The sequence below is a fragment of the Cherax quadricarinatus genome, chromosome 69 (genome assembly GCF_038502225.1).
Source record: "Cherax quadricarinatus isolate ZL_2023a chromosome 69, ASM3850222v1, whole genome shotgun sequence".
Classification (NCBI taxonomy): domain Eukaryota; kingdom Metazoa; phylum Arthropoda; class Malacostraca; order Decapoda; family Parastacidae; genus Cherax; species Cherax quadricarinatus.
In genome coordinates this window covers 1,057,860-1,081,453 of record NC_091360.1, presented here as the reverse complement: position 1 = coordinate 1,081,453, position 23,594 = coordinate 1,057,860, and the positions used below count along the sequence as shown (strand labels likewise).

The 23,594-nt window shown below is 38.5% G+C and overlaps 2 protein-coding genes across 3 annotated transcripts; one reads left to right on the top strand and one right to left on the bottom strand.

The window, feature by feature from the left end:
• Positions 1-4,132: 4,132 nt before the first annotated feature.
• On the bottom strand, positions 4,133-9,981 carry LOC128701844 (dipeptidyl peptidase 1). Its single transcript, XM_053795776.2, has 8 exons — positions 9,844-9,981; positions 8,647-8,898; positions 7,421-7,573; positions 7,094-7,227; positions 6,168-6,444; positions 5,797-5,919; positions 5,188-5,409; positions 4,133-4,665 (listed from the first exon to the last, which is right to left on the bottom strand). Exons 1-8 carry the CDS (start codon positions 9,922-9,924, stop codon positions 4,483-4,485), a joined length of 1,425 nt encoding a protein of 474 aa, XP_053651751.2. The 5' UTR covers positions 9,925-9,981; the 3' UTR covers positions 4,133-4,482.
• A 3,669-nt stretch (positions 9,982-13,650) lies between these two features.
• LOC128701845 (dipeptidyl peptidase 1) lies at positions 13,651-20,499 on the top strand. 2 transcript variants are annotated; one of them, XM_053795779.2, is made up of 8 exons: positions 13,651-13,778; positions 14,175-14,429; positions 14,858-15,010; positions 16,227-16,360; positions 16,894-17,167; positions 17,528-17,650; positions 19,234-19,455; positions 20,158-20,499. In XM_053795779.2, exons 2-8 carry the CDS (start codon positions 14,175-14,177, stop codon positions 20,338-20,340), a joined length of 1,344 nt encoding a protein of 447 aa, XP_053651754.1. In that variant the 5' UTR covers positions 13,651-13,778; the 3' UTR covers positions 20,341-20,499. The 2 variants fall into 2 exon arrangements, with proteins under 2 accessions (XP_053651754.1, XP_053651752.1); XM_053795777.2 differs by lacking the exon at positions 13,651-13,778 and adding an exon at positions 13,806-13,941.
• The last annotated feature ends 3,095 nt before the right edge of the window (positions 20,500-23,594 follow it).

The window sequence follows — 23,594 nt, the reverse complement described above, 5'->3', positions numbered from 1 at the left end:
AACCCGTTAGATTATCCCAGATCATTGCTCCGTCAATGAATTTTTGGTCCTGGACTCCAATCTTGTCCCTAAGATGTTCAGGGAGAATCGCTGCTACAAGCTCTCTGGATGCAATACACGAGGACAGAAAAGCAGGTAACGCAATCTGTGATGACTTGCGGACACCAATGCCTCCTAGTCTGACTGGAAGTGTAGCTTGGTTCCACTGCCCATCTTCTAGAGTAAGGTTAAGTACTTTCGTAAAAATCTGCCTCAGAATACTGTCATATTCTTGCAGTATAGGGTTATCATATGAAGGTGCACATCTTAGGAAATATGTCAACCTGGGCAGACTCAGGCACTTTGTGAGAAGGTACAAGGCATCGTGGGTGTCCAGATTGCCTATTCGTTGTTCCATTTTCCTTAACTCTTCCAATTTCTTCCTGAGAATTGTGTCAATGGCATTGCTTCCCAGAGGTGCTCCTAGCAAGACACTATTTGTGGGGGTAATGACTGCTGCTCCTGGTAGTTTTGATCTCACTGCATTTATCACTTGTTGACTGACTGAGATGATTTCACATTTGGATGGATTCAGGACGAGACCCATTTCCTGTCCCCGTGTCATTACCTGTGTAAGGTCATGTATGAGGGACTCCTTTGTACCTGCTAGTGTGCCATCATCTAGGAACCAGATGTTTAGCTCGCTGGTCAGTCTGACTGTGATTTCCCTAACTGCTATACAGAAGAGAAATGGTGCAAGAGGATCTCCTTGTTGGACACCCTCCGATGATGTGATTTCATGCTCTCCAAAGAGAAGCATTGATTCCTTGCTATACCCAGCTGAAACAAAAGGGAAGAGACCAGGGAAATGTTCTTGTACTGCTGCTAATACCACGTCTCTTTTCAGGAGATTGAACGCATTCTTGAAATCTAATTTTACCACTGCATTGTCCTCAGGCAGGTTGTTGATATACGCCCTTGTTGCATGAACCGCTGCTTCACTTCCTTGAGAGACCCCAAAGCCAAGCTGGTTTGGTTGAAGCATCATGGCTGTCTGTGCACGAATGCTTCGGACAGCAGCTTTGGATACGAGGCGGCGTAACGTGTTGCCTACTGCAATTGGCCGAATTCCTCCATCCTTCTTTTTAAGTGCACAAAGTGTTGCACCAAAAAAGAAAGGTCTAATTTCATCAGGAATCAGACCAGCCAAGGAATTGTTGACGAACCTTGTGATCTCTGAAAGCAGTGTCTCTGCAATTTCCCCAATAACTGGATTAACCATTTCCTTTAAATGCTGTGGCCTTATTCCAGTGTAACCCCCAGCAGAGCCAGATGGGAACGACATTATTGCTTTGTAAATGTCTGAGTCTTCCACAATCAATGGTTCCATAGTGGGGACAGAGGTGTTGGAACTGTTGGTGCCACTGGTTTCCCTGGCAGGGTGCTTTCCTCTAAGTGCTTCAGCCGTGTCAGCATCCCTGGGAGCAACTGTATCTTCACTGGTAATAATTCTGATTGCCCCCACTGTGTTGCCCTCTTCAATTTTCTTGCTCACTTGGACTCTGACTTTTTCACTGTCAGTAGAGTGAGTGGGGGTTCTGCCTCTCCCTTTTTTGTGTTGATGGGGAAGGCGAATGAGGTTATCAGCTCTAGGAAAATCTCTTAAGGATTTAATTATCATTGAGGCTAGCCTCTTTCCCCTTCTTTCCGGCACAGCTAAGCAGACATTGCCAAAAAGTAGTAAGTTGTGCCATGCCTTGATGGTTGGTGGAGCATTTTAGATAGTGGAACCATCGTTTACTTTTTTTCAGGAGGTCTGTAAGTTTCCCAGCTGCGTGTGGACGGGCTGCTTTGGGAATATGTGAGAGTGTCCTCGTACCTGTTGCTTTAATTGCTTCCAAGAGATTGTCTGCCGTCTCCCACCGAGGCAGGGTGACCCAAAATGAAAAGAAAATCCCCTAAAAGAAAAATGCTTTCGTCATCATTCAACACTTTCACCTCACTCACACATAATCAATGTTTTTGCAGAGGTGCTCAGAACACAACAGTTTAGAAGCATATACATATAAAGATACACAACATATCCCTCCAAACTGCTAATATCCCGAACCCCTCCTTTAGAGTGCAGGCATTGTACTTCCCATTTCCAGGACTCAAGTCCGGCTATATAAAAATAACCGGTTTCCATGAATCCTTTCACTAAATATTACCCTGCTCACACTCCAACAGATCGTCAGGTCCCAAATACCATTCACTGCTATCGAACACGCTCACGCACGCCTGCTGGAAGTCCAAGCCCCTCGCCCACAAAACCTCCCTTACTCAACTGATCCCAACCCCCCATTCAAGTCACAAACCATCATACAGTTCACTCAATATCTTGTAATTTACCATTATTATTGGTATTAATTTTATATTGTAATATTTGATAGGCCCGACTTTGTTGGTAGGAAAAAGTGTGTGGGTCTCGGAGAGACATGGTGCAGCCTAGTGTCTCTAAAATCCCACCTAGTTCTGAGGTACAACTAACTTTGGTAAGTACAATAAGTTGTTGCTTAGTTGTGCCCCCCCCCCGTCAAATTATGAGGATGAAATATTTCAGGAATGTACCTGTGAACTTCGGCCCCATAATTTTCCCCTCCTACTACACTATATATTATAGTTATGCTATGGGGACATCCACAGTGGTTTGCTACAATTGCCCAGAGCATCAGTAGAGGCATACATGACAACCACGTGTGTGTAAACACAGTAATACCGTGGTGAAAAAAAGAAATTACTACGCCCCACCATATCATTATAGTCAAATTGATACCAAGATTCAGGCTTCAGCCCACCCCATCCAGATACCTTATCAGCTTGGAGAATCAGGTCCGGTGACTGGCATCTCCAGGTTTATTGCAAGTCTACTCACGACCTTATTCCAAGCCTTTGCATGTGTGGAAGATAATCAGACCCTGCCTCATGTTAGAGGTTAACCAGACACATACATGACAGGCTTTGTTGCAAATTCTAACCTACAAATCCAGCCAGAGGCTAGACTGCCTTACTGAATAGTATAGGAGGATAAAAGTATGTAAGAATTAAACAGAAGCGAATAACGCAGTGATACCCATAACGCAATGACTTAAAATATATACAAAAAATAACGATTTGATACATGAATGTATTCCTGTTGCAGAGTATTCTTATACATCATGGTAAGGAGCAACATTCATACATCAATCATACACCAGTTTCCAAACAATAATATTCCTTCGCAATATTCATGCAGATGCAGGTTTATATTATATTCATACAGATATATAGGTGTAAAATATCCAGTCAGAAAATATACATACACTAGTAACTGTACATAAAAAATAATTTATAATCTACTAAATATTTTATTAATAACACATTTTTATTAGTTTTACGTGAATTCTTTTGGTTTGTTAATGGTATTTATAGCCTAGTTACTACTCGAGGGTCATTATTAACAATTTTGAAGTATAGGATGAGATCATATTTAAAACTTCGTAAGTCTACTAGTAATATACACAATATATATACACCGGGAAGTGTATGTCTTTCAGTGTATATACGCTGAGAGTTTACTTTGATTTTTATTTTAGCTATTAAAGAACAGTGTTGTTGTAAAGTAAAAGGACACAAGTGCAACTAATGTGACATTTATTGTGGCAACGTTTCGCTCTCCAGGAGCTTTATCAAGCCATTTCAAACAATACATGGACACAGAGGGTATATAAAGGCTCAGAGTGAGGTGCAATACTAGTGAGGTACCATTTCGATGTTCACTAGAGGTACCTCACTAGTATTGCACCTCACTCTGAGCCTTTATATACCCTCTGTGTCCATGTATTGTTTGAAATGGCTTGATAAAGCTCCTGGAGAGCGAAACGTTGCCACAATAAATGTCACATTAGTTGCACTTGTGTCCTTATACTTTACATATTGTCGGTAATTCTTCCAACTTTATTACAACAGTGTTGTTGACAGGTGGTGAACAAGTGACATGCAGCCTTGAGAAGACACGACATGAATACAAACTCTAGGAACAACATTACTGAAGACGTTTCGGTCCTGGCTGGAAGTGACTCCGAGCCAGTTTTATTTTTAAGGTTTCTGATTATTATTGTATTCGAAACAAAAGTGAAAGTCGATTCAGGTTTATGGGTAAATCACACAAAAGCCATATTTACGAAAAGACAGTTTAGACGACGTTTCGGTCCTTCCTGGACCAGTCTCAAGCCACACTTGCGACCTGTGACTTGACAGTGATCCAGGACAGACTGAAATGTCGTCTTTCTTTTTGTCAGTCCAGGAATTTTGTGATTTGTTCCAACCATTTTATTTTAATTTGTATTTTTTTGGAGTAGGTATCCTCCACTTTTGTCCATTTTGAATTTGTAATTTCCAATCGTTTTCTCGACCGTCGTCTGACAGAAAAAGGTGACAGGTGTTATTCGGTCTTCAAGGCTTGGTCACTAGGGGTGTCCCTCATTAGGGTATGGGTGTAGCCTCGACTGGGAAGGAGCCGATGTTACATTCGTTAGTGCCTCGTCTGATCCTGAAGTAGCCTTCCTCTCCCCACTCAGCCCCCCAGGAGTTTTTCACCGTCCAGTACTTCTCCCCAGTGCTCTCCTCCTCACCGTATCCCACCATCAGCACTGCGTGGTTGGTCGGCTGTGGTTATAGGAATATAGAAACAGCAGCTTTTTTAAACTAATTGCTTAAAATGTAATATATCAGTGGTTTATGTCATTATATAGTATAGTTAAATGGTTGATTAAATAGCCTGTCTACTACACGAGGGTCATTAATCTTTGATTATTTAGGAGATGTAGGACTGGAGAGAAAAGTGGAAGGAGAGAACATTAAACAAGCCTAGAGGAGTTTATGAAGGTAGGGGGAATCTCATGAGTGAAGAACACTGTGAAAAGAAACTGAAGAGTAAGATAACCCAGAGGATGAAAGAAAAGTTGAAGTCCCTTGACGTTAGGCATTAAGAAAAACCACGAAACATTAACAACAGAACATCGGTTATATGTGCGATGCTGACGAACGTAATCACTGCCTTCGAAAATCAAAGAATCATTTAAGCCACTATACGCCACATATATCAGGTTACGCATAAGTACATATTAGGAAAGGTTCTTATATACTGGAGATATAAATTACAAATATATAAATATTACTTTCTCTTACCAAATAAGGATTAAAATCACTGCGCAAGTTGGTGTAATGATAGATCCCTCCAGCGTAGCTATGGAAATCATCGTAGACCATGAAGGAGACAGCGACAGGCCCATTATTAACCAGCGCCTCCATGATCATGTCTTCGTTGCCCCCACCATAGTATCCGCCCACGAAGGAGTATTCACTGACGTAGGTACGGCTGCAGGAGGTGTTGGTGTGGCAAGGGCCATCCTGAAGGAGAAGTGCTGAATGAACTAGGCTTATCTAGGTGGATGTGTTGGGAGACGAAGTATTAAACTCAGTGTATATGCACTAAGAGTTATACAGTCGTCGGTGACAGCATTCTTATGGGCATTTGAAAACAGCGAGGCGTTGAATGCTCAAGAAACAAAGATCAGAACTGTTTCTGTATTTTTTTTTTTTAGCTTTCCATGTCTCGGGACGTTCCATTAAATACTCATAAGAATTCTCTCATGTGCAGGCAAATCAAAAGGCTCACCTCTAGGTGTATATACCCTAGGTGCATATACCTGAAAGACATACATCTCTCGGTGTATATACCCTAAAAGAGATACACCTCTCGGTGTATATACCTGCGGTAACAGGATTTTCACTCACCACAGCGGTGTAGGGGTTGCACTCGTCAGCCACGACACCTTGGTCTTGTGCATACCGACCAGCCATTAAATACTTGAAGCCACCGTCGCATCCCTGTGACAGGCTTGAGCAGGACATGATATCCTGCAACACATACGACATTTATCATTATGACCACTTTACTGGCCGTCTTTGGAAGGTTGGCTGCATGTGTGAAATTATATCTTGAATTCATAACTAGTTCATCAAATGAAAATGAACACTATTGAGCATTTCGGTTCATCCTAAACGTTCATCAAGTCGAAAGTCACTTGACAATAGGCCATGATAGACCCAAACGTCATCACGAGTTTCCTCTCCTAAGTGAAAGTTATTTGTGATGGGAGAGTTACCTGGACAGAGAAAACATCCTTCCGTTGATTGCGAGTAGAGATCCGCAGTCTGGCTTCTAGCATGGCAGCCGAAGCAAAGCTATAACAGGACCCACAGGACTCCTGATCCCTCACTGCTGACACATAGTTTATCCCATCCACATCACGCCAGTCAAATGTGTCCGGCAGGAGGGATACGCGGGCCTTCAGCTCGGCAGACGATGGCACAGGGGCGACAGGAGCTGAAGAAAGGAACTCAGCGCCCCCAGATCGCAAAAACATCTCCTTGAGCGTGTATCTGCGCAAATTATTTTTTACAGATTTAAATTACGTTGCCTTGGCTGGGTAGCTTCACAACTAATCCACAGTCGGGAACTCAAAGTTGGACAACATTTCGGCCTGATCTTGACCAATATTAAATTGACAAAAGTAGAGAGAACCAAAAAATGTTACGAGGGCAGTGAGAGGTGCGGAGGCAACCATGGTTCCGGAAACAGAAGACGACTATGTGCTACACAAGCGTCTACAGAAACAAATACTAAGCAGTTATTTAAATATAAAAACTGTTTTAAAAAATTGCCACAATAACGTGGCTAGAACAATTCACAAATAACTCACACCCTGGAAACTTTAGGCGCCGTTTCAGTCCTTAATGAACAATTATCAAGTGACTTGATAAAAGACCAGGAAGGACCGAAACTGTATTTAAAGTTTCCTCTCCGAGGTGCTGGGTATTGTGAACCATATTGCAATTTCAGTGAGCAGCTTTCCTGATTAATAAATAACACGTACATGCAACACTTGGGCATATTTATTTACCAGAAGGTTTCTCCTGAGGAGCAGTCTTCTTCAGTCCAGTACAGAGGGAAATAAGGACACCAAAATGTTGCGCATATGTCTTATTTATAAACTTATTGGTATTGCATGCTATAATCATAAGAGCTTGCCTCTCAAACTGGGGATACTCCTTAGCCGTCCATGAAGTCTGTGCTGCGTTGATCTTTCTAATGAGTTGGTGATCGACGCGATAGTGCTGCTCGGTTGACACTGACGTGCCTAGACTGGACGCTCGTGGGGCTACCTACACCAGAAAGCAAACATAAAGCCATAATATCAATTAACATGATGCCATGACACTGATATTATGCTGCAATAGTCAATAATACAAGTCACAATACTGGCTTCAACAGTTGGCAATGAACTAATGACACTGTATTCTGTTTAAAAACACTGAACTAATGACGTTGCATCGCTAATAATGACACTTCACTTACTGGTGTTAACTTGGCAGCGCTGAAACAAGACCAGTTTCTAACTGTTCGGTCCCTGGACCAACCGTTGAGTGTTCGGTCACAGTAGGAGACCGAGGAATCCCAGTCTCCCTCGTAGTAGGAAAAAGCGAAATACGACCTTTGATTGATGTTCACCTGTGGATGGGTGATGGGCTCTTGATCCAAGGAATTGTAGGTACCCTCCCATATTCTCGAATCATAAGCTATTAGGGGAGTATGACTTTTACCTGATTATAGTGATGCTGATGTTAAATTTGCAAGCTGAGAAGTGTTACCTACCTCAGCTCATTTATAGGCTATGAAATGTTATCCTATCTCAGCGCATATCAAATCCTAGCAATTTCTAAGGTATGCTGTGTCCCCCAGGCTGCCACCCACAACAGCTGACTAATAAACATGTACCTATTTACTGCTAAGTGAATAGGGGCAGCAGGTGTCAGGAAACTAACATCTAGGTACATATTTATTACTAGTGTACAGGGGTAGCAGGTGTAAGGGAGATTAACACTTAGGTGTTACATACTTCTAAACAGAGGCAGAAGATAAAAATGAAACATGCCCATACGTCTTGCCCTGCCATAAAATCGAAACCAGAACCTTCTGGCTGTGAGCCAAATTCTCTGATATTATTATACTTGTATAGAATCTAACTGTATAGAAAATAATCTGGAAGTAAACTGTAGTGAAAAATACTGTCATCATTAAAGTGTCTATGAAATATTAATGAAGACTGCGTTATTTATCTCAGCAATAAAATCTCCAGTAAAGAATTCTTCGACAGTACTGGGTCTCATTTTACTTTATTAACTGTACTTTAAAGGCTTCAAAGGGTGTCAAGCCACAAGCAACACATTCGATGTTTGAGTCCACACATTCCATATGATCAAATTATTTTAATAATACGTCTATTGTTTCCTACCAAGGTAGGGTGGCCAGATGAGGAAAACACATTCATTATGACTGGCTTTTTCCACAGCGTGTGTGGATCACAATTAAAATGATCCACTAAGTTACAATATTCTCACTAGACTAGAGAAGTTTATCCACATCTAGCAGAACAAGACTTTATTGGGACGATGTTTCGCTCTCAGGACAGTATGAGAAAAACTTCATCGAGCAAAACGTATTGTTCTTCAGCGTGTGCCTTTATATTCAGTCCTGTAAGCAGTACAACTTTCAACTAAAAAAAAAGTATAACCAATAGATACCTCAAATCCTTGATTGGAGATCATGGTCCAAGTGCCTTGGTTGCCCAGCTCGTCAGTAACAGTGTTGGGGAAGGTGAAGGTGAAGTTCTTGGTGTAGACGATGGGACCCAGTGTGTCACAGTTGATAGTGTTGTCGCCCCTCCGTTCCGTTTCAGAGAAGCTCCATGAGCCTCGAATATCTTCGTAGTAGCAGACAACGGGAAGATCAGCGGCACTCAGGCCAACAAGAGCCAACACCAGAGTCGCTACAATCTTTGGTACGCAATATTATATTAATTTCATCTTAAATGTGCTTTATATCAGTCTTTACAACAAATAAATTTAGAAATAAAAACTGGACGACTTTTTTTTTTATCTGCCATAGGCCATAATAAAATAGCAAATATAAAAATAGAAAGAAATAGGATAATGAGAAGTAATCTGACTTGTTCAGAACATTGAAGTGTTTGAAACGTAAAATGCAGGACTTTGCTAAGCTATCGCCCAAATTATGCTCAAACGAATTTAGTTAACTGAGTACACACAATTTGAAAAGTCTGATTATTATTATTGTCAAAACTAAGCTCTAAACCCACCAGCGAAAAGTCTGATATCATAAGTTTAACTGAAATACAGAAATATAAACAAACAGCACTGGTTCCATGGTAGCCTATTGACTACATGAGGGTCACTAATCCTACATGCAACATTTTCATCACCAGTCAAGAATACTTTAATACCTTAAATAGGGATGTATTTAAAGTGATCAAGTTCCAAGTACCGAAACATCTTCAGTTTTGGTGTCCCACATAAATGCATTCAAGTCCACTTCCCTCATTTGGGGATCAACATCTCGCAGACTTAATGATAGAACCTTATTTTTGATGGGTATTAATTTCCGTGATGTTTCATTACAGTAAACTCAAGAAACTTTAACCAACGTTTCACTCCGTGCAGAACTTTATAAACTCGTAATAAAACTCTATACAAAGCGACATATTGTCCCAGAAGCAGGTTGTTCTGCAACGTGTGACTGTTCTTCACAATTACAAGCAGAAAATCATTTGTATCTAGAACAAGCATTCATTATGACAACGCTTCGCTCCCTGTAGAGTTTTATCACGATACAACGAAATGCTGCCCAAATAAAAGTTAGTTCTACAACTAAACTTGCCCTTCATATTTGTTAGCCTGTAACGCCACATTTCATGCACTCACCATCATGCTGCCCAGGAAGATTGATACTGCCAAACCCCACGCACCTCCTGTTGGTATATCAAGGTATAACGATATCACCATTCTGAGAAGCTATATCTCTGTGAGATAGACACGATATCGTCTCCTGAGACGGCATTATTTGCCTTAACATGCAATGCAATCGCAAAGATCTTAACAACGCAAAACAAGCCACACGGAATATTTCCATCCCTTTGTGGCTTGATTTAACATGTAAAATACAAATATGATATAGTATTGCAATATCTGGACGTTTATACGAGGTGTTAAAAGCGCTAAGAAATTTCCATTTTCCCCTCTAAAATTAAGATACATATATGGCTTAAAAGCAATATGTTTTGATGGAAAGAAGAGGTATGAGAATTGGGATACGATAACCACTACTTCATATATTTCTTGACCTAAATTTGGTGTAGTAAAAAAAATAAAATCATTTTACTTATGACAAGATGAAATTTATGATCTTAGAATAATTACTATAACAATAATAATAATAATAATAATAATAATAATAATAATATTATTATTATTATTATTGTTATTATTATTATTATTATTATTATTATTATTATTATTAGTAGTAGTAGTAGTAGTAGTAGTAGTAGTAGCAGTAGTAGTAGTAGCAGTAATAGTAGTAGCAGTTGTTGTTGTACTAGCAGTAGCAGTAATAGTGGTAGTTAATAGCAGTGTTGTTGATTTTCTTGTAGCAATATATAGTATTACTGCATGAAACTGGATGAGAGAAGGCAATGCAGACAGCCTAGTGTGTTAATTCAATACAGTAGATACACCACTCAAGAGTGTGGGTTGAGTCTCACATCCGTCACCAGAATATACTACAAATTCTCGTGCAGGAAAGACGTAATACAAACATTTATTTAGTATTCTCAGAGTACCTTTTAAGAGATTGCCTAATTTTTTTTTTATTCTTCCTCCAACTTTTCTATTTCGCCCATAATTTGAGAACGTCTCATCAATCACCTTCGCATTTTCGACAATTGTGTACGGTAATGGACTCCAAATTCTTAGAACAAATGGATGGAGATGTTGATCCCATTCCCAGCATCATGGAATGGCTTGAATAACTTCCAAAATCCTCAGTGACGGAGCTTCAAACATTAAAAAAATAGTTGACAAAAAAAATCGAGTAGGGCAGTGATTGAAGTTCAAATGCGTAGGGGCATATTTCATGTTCAGTAATAGTTTGAAGCCAATCAGAAGTATTCCTTAGTACTTAAATAAAAAAATGAATATCGCATTTTACTCAATAAACTCGGCAGATTAGGACTTGTGTCAGTGTTCAGGAGACAACACCAGTTATGAAAAATTGAAGCCTATCTGAGGAATCATTCTCCAGTTATGGGACGGATCCCAAAGATTCTGAGTATTTTTTTAGTATTTTACTACAACAAATTTGCCAGAAGGCACACGAAACTTAATGGATACTCTCCTGGACCTTAGATACACCAGCGAGTAAATATTGATGCAGTTCAGAAGAGGTAAACCAGTTATTTAACGTGATTTAATGCCTACAAGAAGGATTAAAGTAAACTCATAGAATATTTATAGAGATATACACCTCTCGGTGTATATAACCTTGAGAAAGATATCGAGTATCAGTGTACATCTCTGACTGGTACTGTTGACGTGATGTGAAAATCAAATTCTTGGCTTGTGACTTATGTTCTGATATCAACCTTTGTTATTATCATTATTAGTAGTAGTAGTAGCATTATTATTAGTAGTAGTAGTAGTACTAATGATAGATAAAATATCCATGTATTGCACCGAAGTATAATGACATCATAATGCATAAATGACAGTGTACCAGAGTCAATAGAGTAACGAATTACATTTTACCAATGTATGAAATGCTATAAATTACATCGTATCTGTACCTGTACATTAGTAGCAAACTTGAAATTATGATAAAGATGGTTTTACCTCATCTGGAGTACAAAGTTCTCTTCACAGCTGTTCCTGTACACATAACACAGTATAATGCTTTGCCTCAGTTCCTGGGAGGTGCCTTGATGCCGGTGATGGGCTCTTGATACAAGGAATTATCTCCTTCTTGGCAGGTGCCTTAATGCCGGTGATGGGCTCTTGATACAAAGAATTATCCTCCTCCGTGGGAGGTGCCTTGATGCCGGTGTAGGGCTCTTGATACAAGAACTGTCCCTTCTCTCTGATCTAACATGACTCCCTCCCATTTCCTATGCTCTGCATTACCCATATGAATTCCTAGGCTCTCTTATAAGGTTCTGCGATTTTTTAAATATGCAATGAAAAAGTGCCTCCAAAACTGAATAATACGCGACGAAGCCTTCAAAATTAGTGCTATTCAATGCACCGCTTCAAATGAATTTGCAAGATATCTCACTGAGAGCCTACTATATTTTCAGTGGTTTTTTTTTTTTTTTGTCCCCGGAGTCAGTTTCAGACCGTCTCGTAGGCTTTTCATATTTCTTCGCCCATTTTTAACAATTTATGTAGTATTACTATAAGAATAAAAAAGAAATATAACAATGTATAGAGCAACGATGACCACGTAACTAAATTCTATATATCGCGTCCTAGTAATTGTGAGATTTATTTGTGTGTAGTATGGTAATTATGGTAATTATCATGTTATTACTGTAATGAAGGATCTGTACTATTTATATTATTATTATTATTATTATTATTATTATTATTATTATTATTATTATTATTATTGTGGAAAATTGCATTTATCTGAATGTATAATTATATACATAACAGTAAATGAATAATGATAACTATTATTTATCAGTTAGACAAGTAGGAATTTGGGACGCCTAGGTCGCAAAAAATGTCCCCACAATTTGCTCTGGACCTATTAATTACAAATGAAAAATACATCACCATGAATGCTGGTAAATATATAAATTTGTGGACTGTATATTAAAAATAATAAATGATTATATATATATATATATATATATATATATATATATATATATATATATATATATATATATATATATATATATATATATATATATATATATATATACACACACATTTATATAACAGAAGGAGAATATATCTTAATCATAACACTCACCAATTTGACTGGAGATTAATGTGTATCATACTCAGAAAACCTCACTGTCTATCTATGAAAATAACACTGGCCAGGTTACTACATAAGACTTATCTGAGGTTCCTGGAGCTGTCTTGTCCAGTCGCCTGATATCTCAAGTTATGCAGGAATGTACATCCAACAATTTCGCCTCCTATTTGAGAGGTGTCAGCCCAATTTTAACCTCTAGAGCACGAAAAATTCTTCCCATTACACCAACGTTTCTAATCCAAATTCAAACAAAATGGCGACTAACCTCCCCAGCCGCCGGTTTCCCATTTTCGATAACATACTTCTTCTAAAAATACAATATAGGGCATCTATTTACCTATAAATTACCGTATTTCCGGAAAATACACACAGTCTTTTCCACAATTATTATTATTATTATTATTATTATTATTATTATTATTATTATTATTATTATTATTATTATTATTAGACCCCTCTGGGTTTCGCGCTTAGTTATAATATTAATTATCATATTAGTATTACATTATTATTATGAGGAATGAAGAATACGGTTTAATACAAGGGAAAAGTATCTCCAATTCCTTGGCTCAAGAGCCCTTCATCAGCATCAAGACCCCCCCCACCATTATTTCAGAGTGGACAGTATTATCAATAATACGGTAAACCCGTGTGAGTGTGTCATTCAGCATTGAAGGCTGGATCCCCCGTCCACTTAAGTGTGGGACAGAAACTCGGTGTGTCAGAAGGTGTCCCTGAATTTACTGAGTGACCCTGAGTTTGGTGTGTGTCCCTAACTACAGTATGTGACCCTGAGTTCAGTGTGTGTGTGAGAGTGAAGGTAGGTGGTTGACTTCCCTGGTGGCTTCTTATCAATGGTTTGTCAGAAGATTTTGAGGTTTTTCAGTGGACTGAACCCGAGTATGGAACACTTGGGACATAAAAGAAACACGGAACGGGTGGTGTTCAAACCTATAGGGAGCGAGTCGTAAATCTCCAGGCCAGTGCGTAAATCTCTGGGTCAATTGACTACTATATTCATCCAACTTGGGATATTTTATATTGGAATGACTCAGTTGTGACAGATTATGATTATTATTATTGCTATTATTATTATTGTTATTATGGGGATTGGTGGAATTTGGGAACTTCAGCTGCTTTTCCCCCGTTAACGCCTTTCATAAATCCGCAATTTATGTGTTAGTCTTGTTAAGTCGTATTCGGCTTTATCTTGTAGATGTTGGCGGCGATACTTCTCCTGACGGTGGCTGCCCTGGCCGCGGCAGACACTCCCGCCCACTGCCTCTACGAAGATATTCGAGGTTCGTGGAGTTTCTCCGAGACGGAACGAACTGGTGACCACACCATCAACTGTGACACATTGGGGTCCATCGTCCACACCAAGAATTTCACCTTCAGTTTTCCCAACACTGTTACTGATGAATTGGGTAACAAGGGAACATGGACATTAATCTACAATCAGGGCTTCGAAGTGAGTACTGCATTATTTACTCTACCTTACTGGTAGTTCCATATATTTTGGTTCCACTGCTGAATGACCCACACGGGTTTAACACTCCCCATAAATATAACAATACAATATTCCCTCAGTGAATGGCAATAAAATTCTAAGAGCTTTTGTGATTGAGAGATCGCGAATCTGCTTGTGGCTACATTGCATATTAACATACTACTTGTTTCTTGTGAATCTTATTGTAATTGAAATAATAAGACACATATACAAGTTAGGTATCTTACATTTCTAGAAAGTTTAGACTATCAAGTAGACTTCTTCAGTCGTATACAGGCGATTCAGAGAGATACCTAACTGTTGCAAATGTATCTTACTCATCTCCTTGCCAGTACTGTATACTATCATTATAATGAAACCGGAATAACATTATGCTCTTCTACGACCAGGTGAACATAAATGAGAGGTCCTACTTCGCCTTCTCTTATTACGAGGGAGACTTTTCCTCCGTGACATCCTACTGTGACCGCACCTTCAACGGCTGGTCCAGGGACACCACAGTGAGGAATTGGTCGTGCTTTACCGCTAACAAGAACACCAAGGTACAGTAATAACCAGCGTGTGTTTTCACATTCCAATGGATAAAATTATAACCATAATTTTTATCGGTGTGAACCAGTAAGCCAGTGGAAAGCCTCTATCAGATGACCAAAAGCTCCAGCTGTGGATCATCACATGACTAAGACCCGCGTCAGGAAGCACTTATCCTGTTTCCTGACGAACCTTACCTAACCTAACTTAATTAGCGTGTGCTTCTGCAGTGTCCTGCTCCCCGACAATGCTCTCTCGTATATGTAGATGAAGTATTGGTCGTTACCTATATGTAAATGCAGAATCAGAACTGATAATAACATTTTCAACTGCTTCACAATAGTAGTTCGTTTAGAATAGTCTAGTTTTTTTCAAACTAGACTCCTTACAACCTATTAACTAAATTAACTAACTAAACAAATGTTATTTTAAAGCATAGTTACTACAAAGCAATATAAAAGACAACGTGTAGTTATATCAACTCTAAATACGGGATTATTTACATTAAATTAACACATCCTAGCCTACAAGTGACTGCTACTAATTTTGTATGGGAATGGGATCATTCAGAAAATGACTTATGTAGATTCGTTAGAAATCGAACTGTCTAATTATTTCACTGGTTACGTAGTAATACCTATACGGAAAATATATATGCCCGAATTCTCCATGTACTCTCTACAGACCTGAAAATTTGTATAAGGAGAGCTAGAGTACTACCAGAAGATTATGAAAAATGTCTTAATAAATTGTGTATGACTTATTCTCACAGACGTGGAAGAGTTTGTTCTTCAAATTTGGTCCCCATACTTGTTCTCCACGTGAAACACTGTTTAAAGAAAGTAACTTTGTTTTGCAAGTATAAAACAGCCCCTGTGGCCTAACGGTATACAATAACTACTGAACCTTAGCTTGACGATATCATCATTACCTTACTGAAGTCTCCCAGCTCAGGCTGATACATTTCATCCTTTGATTAAAGAAACCCATCTTACCTCAGGAAGTATGACGGGAAATTTAGCAAGCTTTTGTTCACTCTGTGTAACTATCAACACACGGTTGGTGCACTCACTTCAATATAAGGTATTTCATCTTATGTTACAGGTTGTGGAAAAAAGACATAGCCAAAATTATGGACACTTTTAGGTCTTAGGACCTTGTTCATTCCTTGGGTTGAGAAATTTCTCAACACTAAAATGTTTGGTATATCTGGTTGTAACCTCACAGGTTGAGCCTCGGGTGAGTGAGAGGATTATGCAGAGAGACATGGATCACCCCTGGAGAAACAACCACTCCCTGATAAATAACATCAACGCTGCTCAGAGCTCCTGGACAGCTAAAGCTTACCCACAGTTTGAAAAGTTAGTGGTTTGTTTCGTTGACACTTTGAATTAAATTATATGTGACGCTGCAAAGCAACGATTTTCTATTCGCGATCCGCATGCGGCTCTTTGGTTCTTTCAGTGCGGTTCACGACGCAATGTTCAGGTGTTTTTGCTGTTTTTCACAACACTGCTCTAAATATATGCATTGTCTTCTGGCAACTTTTTTTATAGTATTTCTCGACACATAATGGCACGAATATAAAAGTCTCCATCTTCATGCTTCTGCTTCAGATTTTTCAGGTTAAGTAAGTTTATTCAGGAATCCACAATTACAAAGAATATCATACATAGTAGCACATGTGTAGGAACCTAGGATAACCCACAAGTCAGACAGAGTGGCTTATTTCCATTGGAGTCCTTAGTAAAACGTAGGAATAGCACACCTAGAAAATTACCACTTCTTCCACCATCTAAAGTATTTATTCTATATATTGGATTGAAAAAGCCACGGGGTGCCTAAGTACCCATCAGTAAAGATATCTAGGTATTATATGTACCTTATTCAACAGATACACTGTTGCTGAAATGAACCGGAGGGCTGGTGGCCCCAAGGCAGCAGTCACCAGACCTCGTCCTGCTCCAACTACCCCTGAGCAAAAAGCTCGCGTTGCTCTCCTGCCGGAGCACTTTGACTGGCGGAACGTGGAGGGTGTGAACTATGTGTCTCCAGTGAGAGACCAGGCCAATTGTGGCTCCTGTTATGCCTTCGCCTCCATGGCTAACCTAGAGGCCCAGCTGAGGATCGTAACCCACAACCAACGCCAAGACATCTTCTCCCCTCAGGTTAGTCGCAGTGTTGTTATTGATTAAATACTACTCTTTCGTATATATATATAATATAATATAAACCACTGAAAAGAAATAATAGTCTAAGGGCTTTCGTGATCTCTCACATTATTAAGGAATATTATTATTATTATTATAATCAAGGGGGAAGCACTAAACCCGTAGGATTATACAGCGCCTGTGGGGGCGGATGGAAGGTATTCGGGGTTAATTCAGAGAACTGGAGCACAGATCCAGTTCCCTAGTTATTAAGGAATAGTGAGAGATCATGAAAGTGCTTGGAATGTTACTACTGTTCACCCTGGTAATATTGTATTTTAAGGTGTCACCAGTTTTTTTTTTTTTATGATGTGACAGGATGTGGTGTCATGTTCCTATCTGGCACAAGGATGTGATGGTGGTTTCGACTACCTGATCGCTGGTCGTTACGCACAGGACCAGGGGGTCGTGGCTGAGGAGTGTAATACGTACACCGGTTCAGTAAGTATCTTTTCTTAAGCACTAAATTATCTATTATAAACCCTTGCCATAAGCATAAAAGCCACCCACTAGGCTACATTGAATTATTTCGGCGCAAGCAATACAGCACTAAGATTTTACGTTAATAATAATAATATCTTTATTTGCTTCAAGTACATGTACATGGTATACAGGCCTAGCTGACAACAATGGTATACTACTATATAGAAAGCTCCTTGTTATGCTCCGCATGTCGGGCAAATTAGGTCAGTGTCCCAGGATGCGACCCACACCAGTCGACTAACACCCAGGTACCCATTTTACTGATGGGGAACATAGACAACAGGTGGAAAGAAACACGCCCAATGTTTCTACTCAAAGACTCAGTAGCAATCGTAAGTTTACAAATATTATTTCTCACCAGTCATAAATACGAACCATTTAAACTGAGCATAAATGCCCGAGTTTATAGGCTGATTGAACTGACTCAGTAAACTACGAACTTTTTAAAACTGAAGTGTTTGTACAGACTTATAAAAACTATTTTTTATAGGCTAATTAGTCTTAATGATCCACCAGCATATTTTCTAAAAATTGCAATATTATATCAGAGTTATTTTAGTAAAAAGATAATCAACTTTATTGTAAGATCAAGCCATTAATTTTCCATATGAAATGTAGGATGTGAAATATGAGTTCAGATATTAATGTGATGGACTGAACACATCGACTCCAGGCTAAGGGACTGATTACCTCAAACTCCATCTCTCCTTATACCTTCCTGCTTTGTATAGGACTGATGAAGTCACTGTGTGGCGAAACGTTTCTTCAGTAAGGATTCCCATATGTTGCATAAGTGTCTCAATTTTTCAGATATTAACGTGGAATAGGAACAAGACATTATTTAACCATTTAGCCATCAACGCAAATGAACCTCGATTATTGATTATTAAATGAAGAAATATTTTAGAATTATTAAGTCTTGGAAGACCGTGAAAGTAGATAAGATGTGTATTATCAACCCTCTTTTTTTGTTTTTTAAACCTTACCACGGTAACCTAGTCATCATGACGCCAGAAGAAATACACGCCGAGAGGTGTATGTCTTTAAGTGTATATACACTGAGGGACTTACTTAAGACCCTATTTTAGGGATTAAAATATTCTTGGCTGGTTGTGAATAGGTGACATGCAGCCTTAATAACCCTTCTGAGTAATTTATATGAATTTAGCCCAGTTAATCAACCAACTACACATAAGAGGTGTATATCAGTTGTTGTATACATACCAAAAGATGTAGTCTCAATGTATATACACAGATTAATGCCTATCTTAGGGACTACCGTATTCTTGACTGGTGGTGTACAGGTGATATGCACTCTTATTAACCATTGCATAGTCTGCGAGTTTTAAACCTGATTATTATTAGTATTAAACGCCAGATCACTAAGTGTTACAAAGCGCCTGGGGAATGGGACAATTAAGTCTAATCCAAGAAATATGACAGAATCTATAATTCCTTGAATCAGTACCCCTCCACCTGCATCAAAAAACCTGTAAAGTGCTGAAGCAAAACAAGAACCATTCTTACTACTACCACTTCAGGATAGCCAGTGCCATACGGACGAGTCCTGTTCCCGCACCTACGTCAGTAATTATGTACACGTGGGTGGCTACTATGGTGCGTGTAACGAAGAGGCTATGTTAGACACCCTCGTTACTTCGGGGCCAATCTCAGTCTCCTTCGAGGTGTATAACGACTTCTATTACTACGATAGTGGCATCTACTTCCACACCGGCCTCAAGAACGACTTCGACCCCTTTGAGGTAATGCGAAATGAACACTGTTGAAAAATATTAGTAGTAGTAGTAGTATATGGATGATATAGGCAATCTCTTTGGTTCTAAGAATGAGAGGAGTAACTCAGATTCCTTAGATCAGGAGCCCTGACAGTACTGTGAGGGCAGACACAGACTTATGGAAAGAAGTAAAATAAAAAGAGATAGAAGAGAGAGCGAGAGCTACACAGAGATGGAGAGATTGTGAATGGTCTTAAACTAACACGAGGCTTCCTATGAGGTTTTGCTCTCACTAAAACACCAGTATTAAGGACCATAGGTTCGTTCTTATTTTCACGGCAAAATGTTATAATTTACAAATAACCTTAGACAAATCCCTAATAATAATAATACTATCTTATCCCAGCTTGATATACCCTTTATTTTCCTATTAACCACATATCTTGATCATTACCCACGAAATTAAAATTCCTCACTTTTCAACAAAATTATTATAAACGTTGTGAGGGAAATAGAGACAAATGTATAGGAACACCTTTAATGAAGGTGTTTCTGTTCGGGGACCTTGAGCACTTCATGTATTTGAAGTAATCAAGGTCCCACGACCGAAACGTCTTCATTAAAGTGTCCGTTAACCTCCAGTTGTCGGCCTTTACTGCCTTCTTACTGCGTATTAAATAAGCATAGATAAAAGTATCGTGAAAATTTACTTTTTTGTCTTTCTAACAGATAACTAATCACGTGGTACTGGTGGTGGGGTACGGTGTAGAGGAGAGCACTGGGGAGAAGTACTGGATAGTGAAGAACTCCTGGGGTGCTAGCTGGGGCGAAGACGGCTTCTTCAGGATCAGACGAGGCACTGATGAGTGCTCCTTGGAGTCCATGGCTGTCCAGGTCACTGTTATACCCTAAGACGGTCACCATCTCACAATAATGTCACCGTTATTCTCGGAGATTTTCATCACATCCTGAGGTCACCATTCCATCACACTCAAGTGGTGTAAAATTGTGAAAAATTACTCGAGATTTATTGATGTAAAAAGTTAGAGCCAAAAATAAAGAGTTAGCAAAGTTTTTCACTTCTAGCCAAATGTTGCTATAAAATTTGTGTGTAACTTGACAGTGTCATTGTGAAGGTGTTAAAACACGAGGAACGCATTAATGGCTTGCAGCACCATACATATACACTAGGCTGTGAACGCCAAGTGTCTCAGTATGCATCGAGGGACTTGAAAACACCATTCTAGAAATTAAAATACCATTGATGGTGGTGCACAGGTTACATGCAACACTTGTGAACCCCTCAGGGAAGGTTCCTTGATGCTGGTGAGGGGCTCTTGATCTAGGGAACTGGATCTGTGCTCCAGTTCCCTGATTTAACGCTAAACACCTTCCATTCCCCCCCCCCCGACAGACGCTGTATAATTATCCGGGTTTAGCGCCTTTCCCTTGATAATAATAATAATAATAATAATAATAATAATAATTATAATAATAATAATAATAATAATGAAACGTGAAGTTTAGAAAAAATATACATAACAATATTTCTCAGTAATCTGATGCCAAAATTGCACGTGCGATTAATTAAATTATAAAATGGCTGACTGTATGATATACCTAGACTGACAATGTCAATGACAGACTTGGATATATTAATATTAGGTAAGAGAGAGATGGTGTTAGTGACGATGTACAAATGCTGACCCACGACGGAGGGTCCTTGATCCTGATGAAGGGCTCTTGATCTAAGGAATTAGACTTATTCTTCCCTTCCTTGGATAGAACCTGATTACCTCCCATTCATCAGGCGCTGTATGACCTCTACGAGTTTTGCGCTTCCCCTTGAATATATTCTTCGAGGAGAGCAAGACCGACTCTGGATGCTGGGAAGTCAAAATCTCGTCCCAGACGTGTACTGGGCTATATTTACAGATGAAGTTCTTTCTTTCTATGTATATAATGATCTCGCTGTATGTCATTATTTATGTATATAGTGATCTTACTGTGTATAATGAATGATTTGCAGTGAATTGTCTCGCAAACTATCTTTTTGGTATTTACTCTTTTGTGTTTAAAAAGGTCGCTATTATTCTTCCTGTTTGTTCTTTGATTATCAGTTAAATTTACGTATATTCGTATGTAGGTTAATATCCCTCCAGAGAGGTGCACTGATGGCGGTGAGGGCTCTTGATCCTAGGAAATGAACCTATCCTTCAGTTCCCTGGATCAAACCTGAATGCCTCCCGTTCCCCAGGCGTCGGATGACTCCTCCGGATCATCTATTATTATAATAATAATAATAATAATAATAATAATAATAATAATAGTAATAATAATAATAATAATAATAATAATAGTAATAATAATAGTAATAATATAATAATAATAATAATAATAATAGTAATAATAATAATAATAATAGTAATAATAATAGTAATAATATAATAATAATAATAATAATAATAATAATAATAATAATAATAATAATAATAATAATAATAATAATAGTAATAATAATAATAATAGTAATAATAATATAATAATAATAATAATAATAATAATAATAATAATAATAATATAAATAATAATAATAATAGTAATAATATAATAATAATAATAATAGTAATAATAATAATAATAATAATAATAATAATAGTAATAATATAATAATAATAATAATAATAATAATAATAATAATAATAATGATATAATTATAATAATAGTAATAATAGTAATAATAATAATAATAATAATAATAATAATAATAATAATAATAATAGTAATAATAATAATAATAATAGTGTAATGTCAGAAATATCGCGGTATAGCTGGCTTAGAAAGACTTACGTAGAAGCGTTAAAAAATGAACAATTTACACAAGAATGCACTAAGAACTAAGGATCACTGCAGTAGCCATTTTGGCCCATGCCAGATAGGTTTAACTAAGCCCATTCGTGTACCCATCCAACTAATATTTTAAGGTGTCTTAATCTCGGCACTAAGAACACACAACTAGGCTAGACCTAAAATTTATGACGTTGATATTTACTATAAGCCGTTAAAAATAATAAACGAGCCTTGAATAAAGAGTATAAAATACTGAGAGGAATTGACAAGGTGGACAGAGCTTGAATGTTTCGGAGATGAGATACAGGAACAAGAGGACATAACTGGAAGCTGAAAACCCACATGAGTCATAGGGATGTTAGGAAGTATTTCTTTAGCTTTAGAGTTTTCAGGAAGTGGTATAATCTGGAGAGTGAAGTAGTGGAGGCAAGTTTCATACATAGCTTTAAGAAGAGGTATGATAAAGCTCATGGAGCAGGGAGAGAGTGAATTAGCATCGACCAGTGAAGAGGCGGGACTAGGAACTATGACTCGACCCCTGCAATCACATATAAGTGAGTACAACACTGTGGCTGGAACAGCTCACAAATAACCCACATTAAGCCAGTATGGGTTTATAAAGCTTCATAAATAACCCACTTTAAGCCAGTGCATTTTGTACTTAAAGCTTCATAAATAACCCGCATTAAGCCCGTCAAATTTGTACTTAAGGCATAATAAATGCTATTTTTCGAAATATTTCCTGCTCTTCCATCGGCCGTACTTACTCCCGGAAACCCTCACCATAAATTAGTGCTAAAATCAACCAAACATTTATTATTAGTAGTAGTAGTATTAGTAGTAGTAGTGTATGACCCTTGTAGGTTTACCGCTTGGTTATTTAACTATAAATATTAGTATTTGCAATGGGGGAAAAAGTCCTTTGACATTCCCGCCATTTAGTAGAAAAAATGGCGGGAAGGTGAAGGCGGGCGGGGGAGGGACGCCTCTCCCGCCATTATTGTCTGAGTTTTCAGTGTGATAACATCTCTGGCTGGAACCTCGATATTTTGTGCATCTTTATATCATTCTTTTAAGGTGGGTCAGGTGCTGTTGTTCACTATTATGCTCTACGTTATCCTGTAATTACGTTGTAGTGTGGTAAAGTAGGCAATGTTGAAATTATATGTGGATCATTGTCACCCGTCCAGGGGTTCCTCGAGGCTCTTGATCCAGGGAATTGAGCCTGACCTCCGTTTCATTGGATCATAAATGACTGCATATCATTCCCCCAGGCGCTGTATGACCCTTGTGGGTTTAACGCCCCCTATGAATAA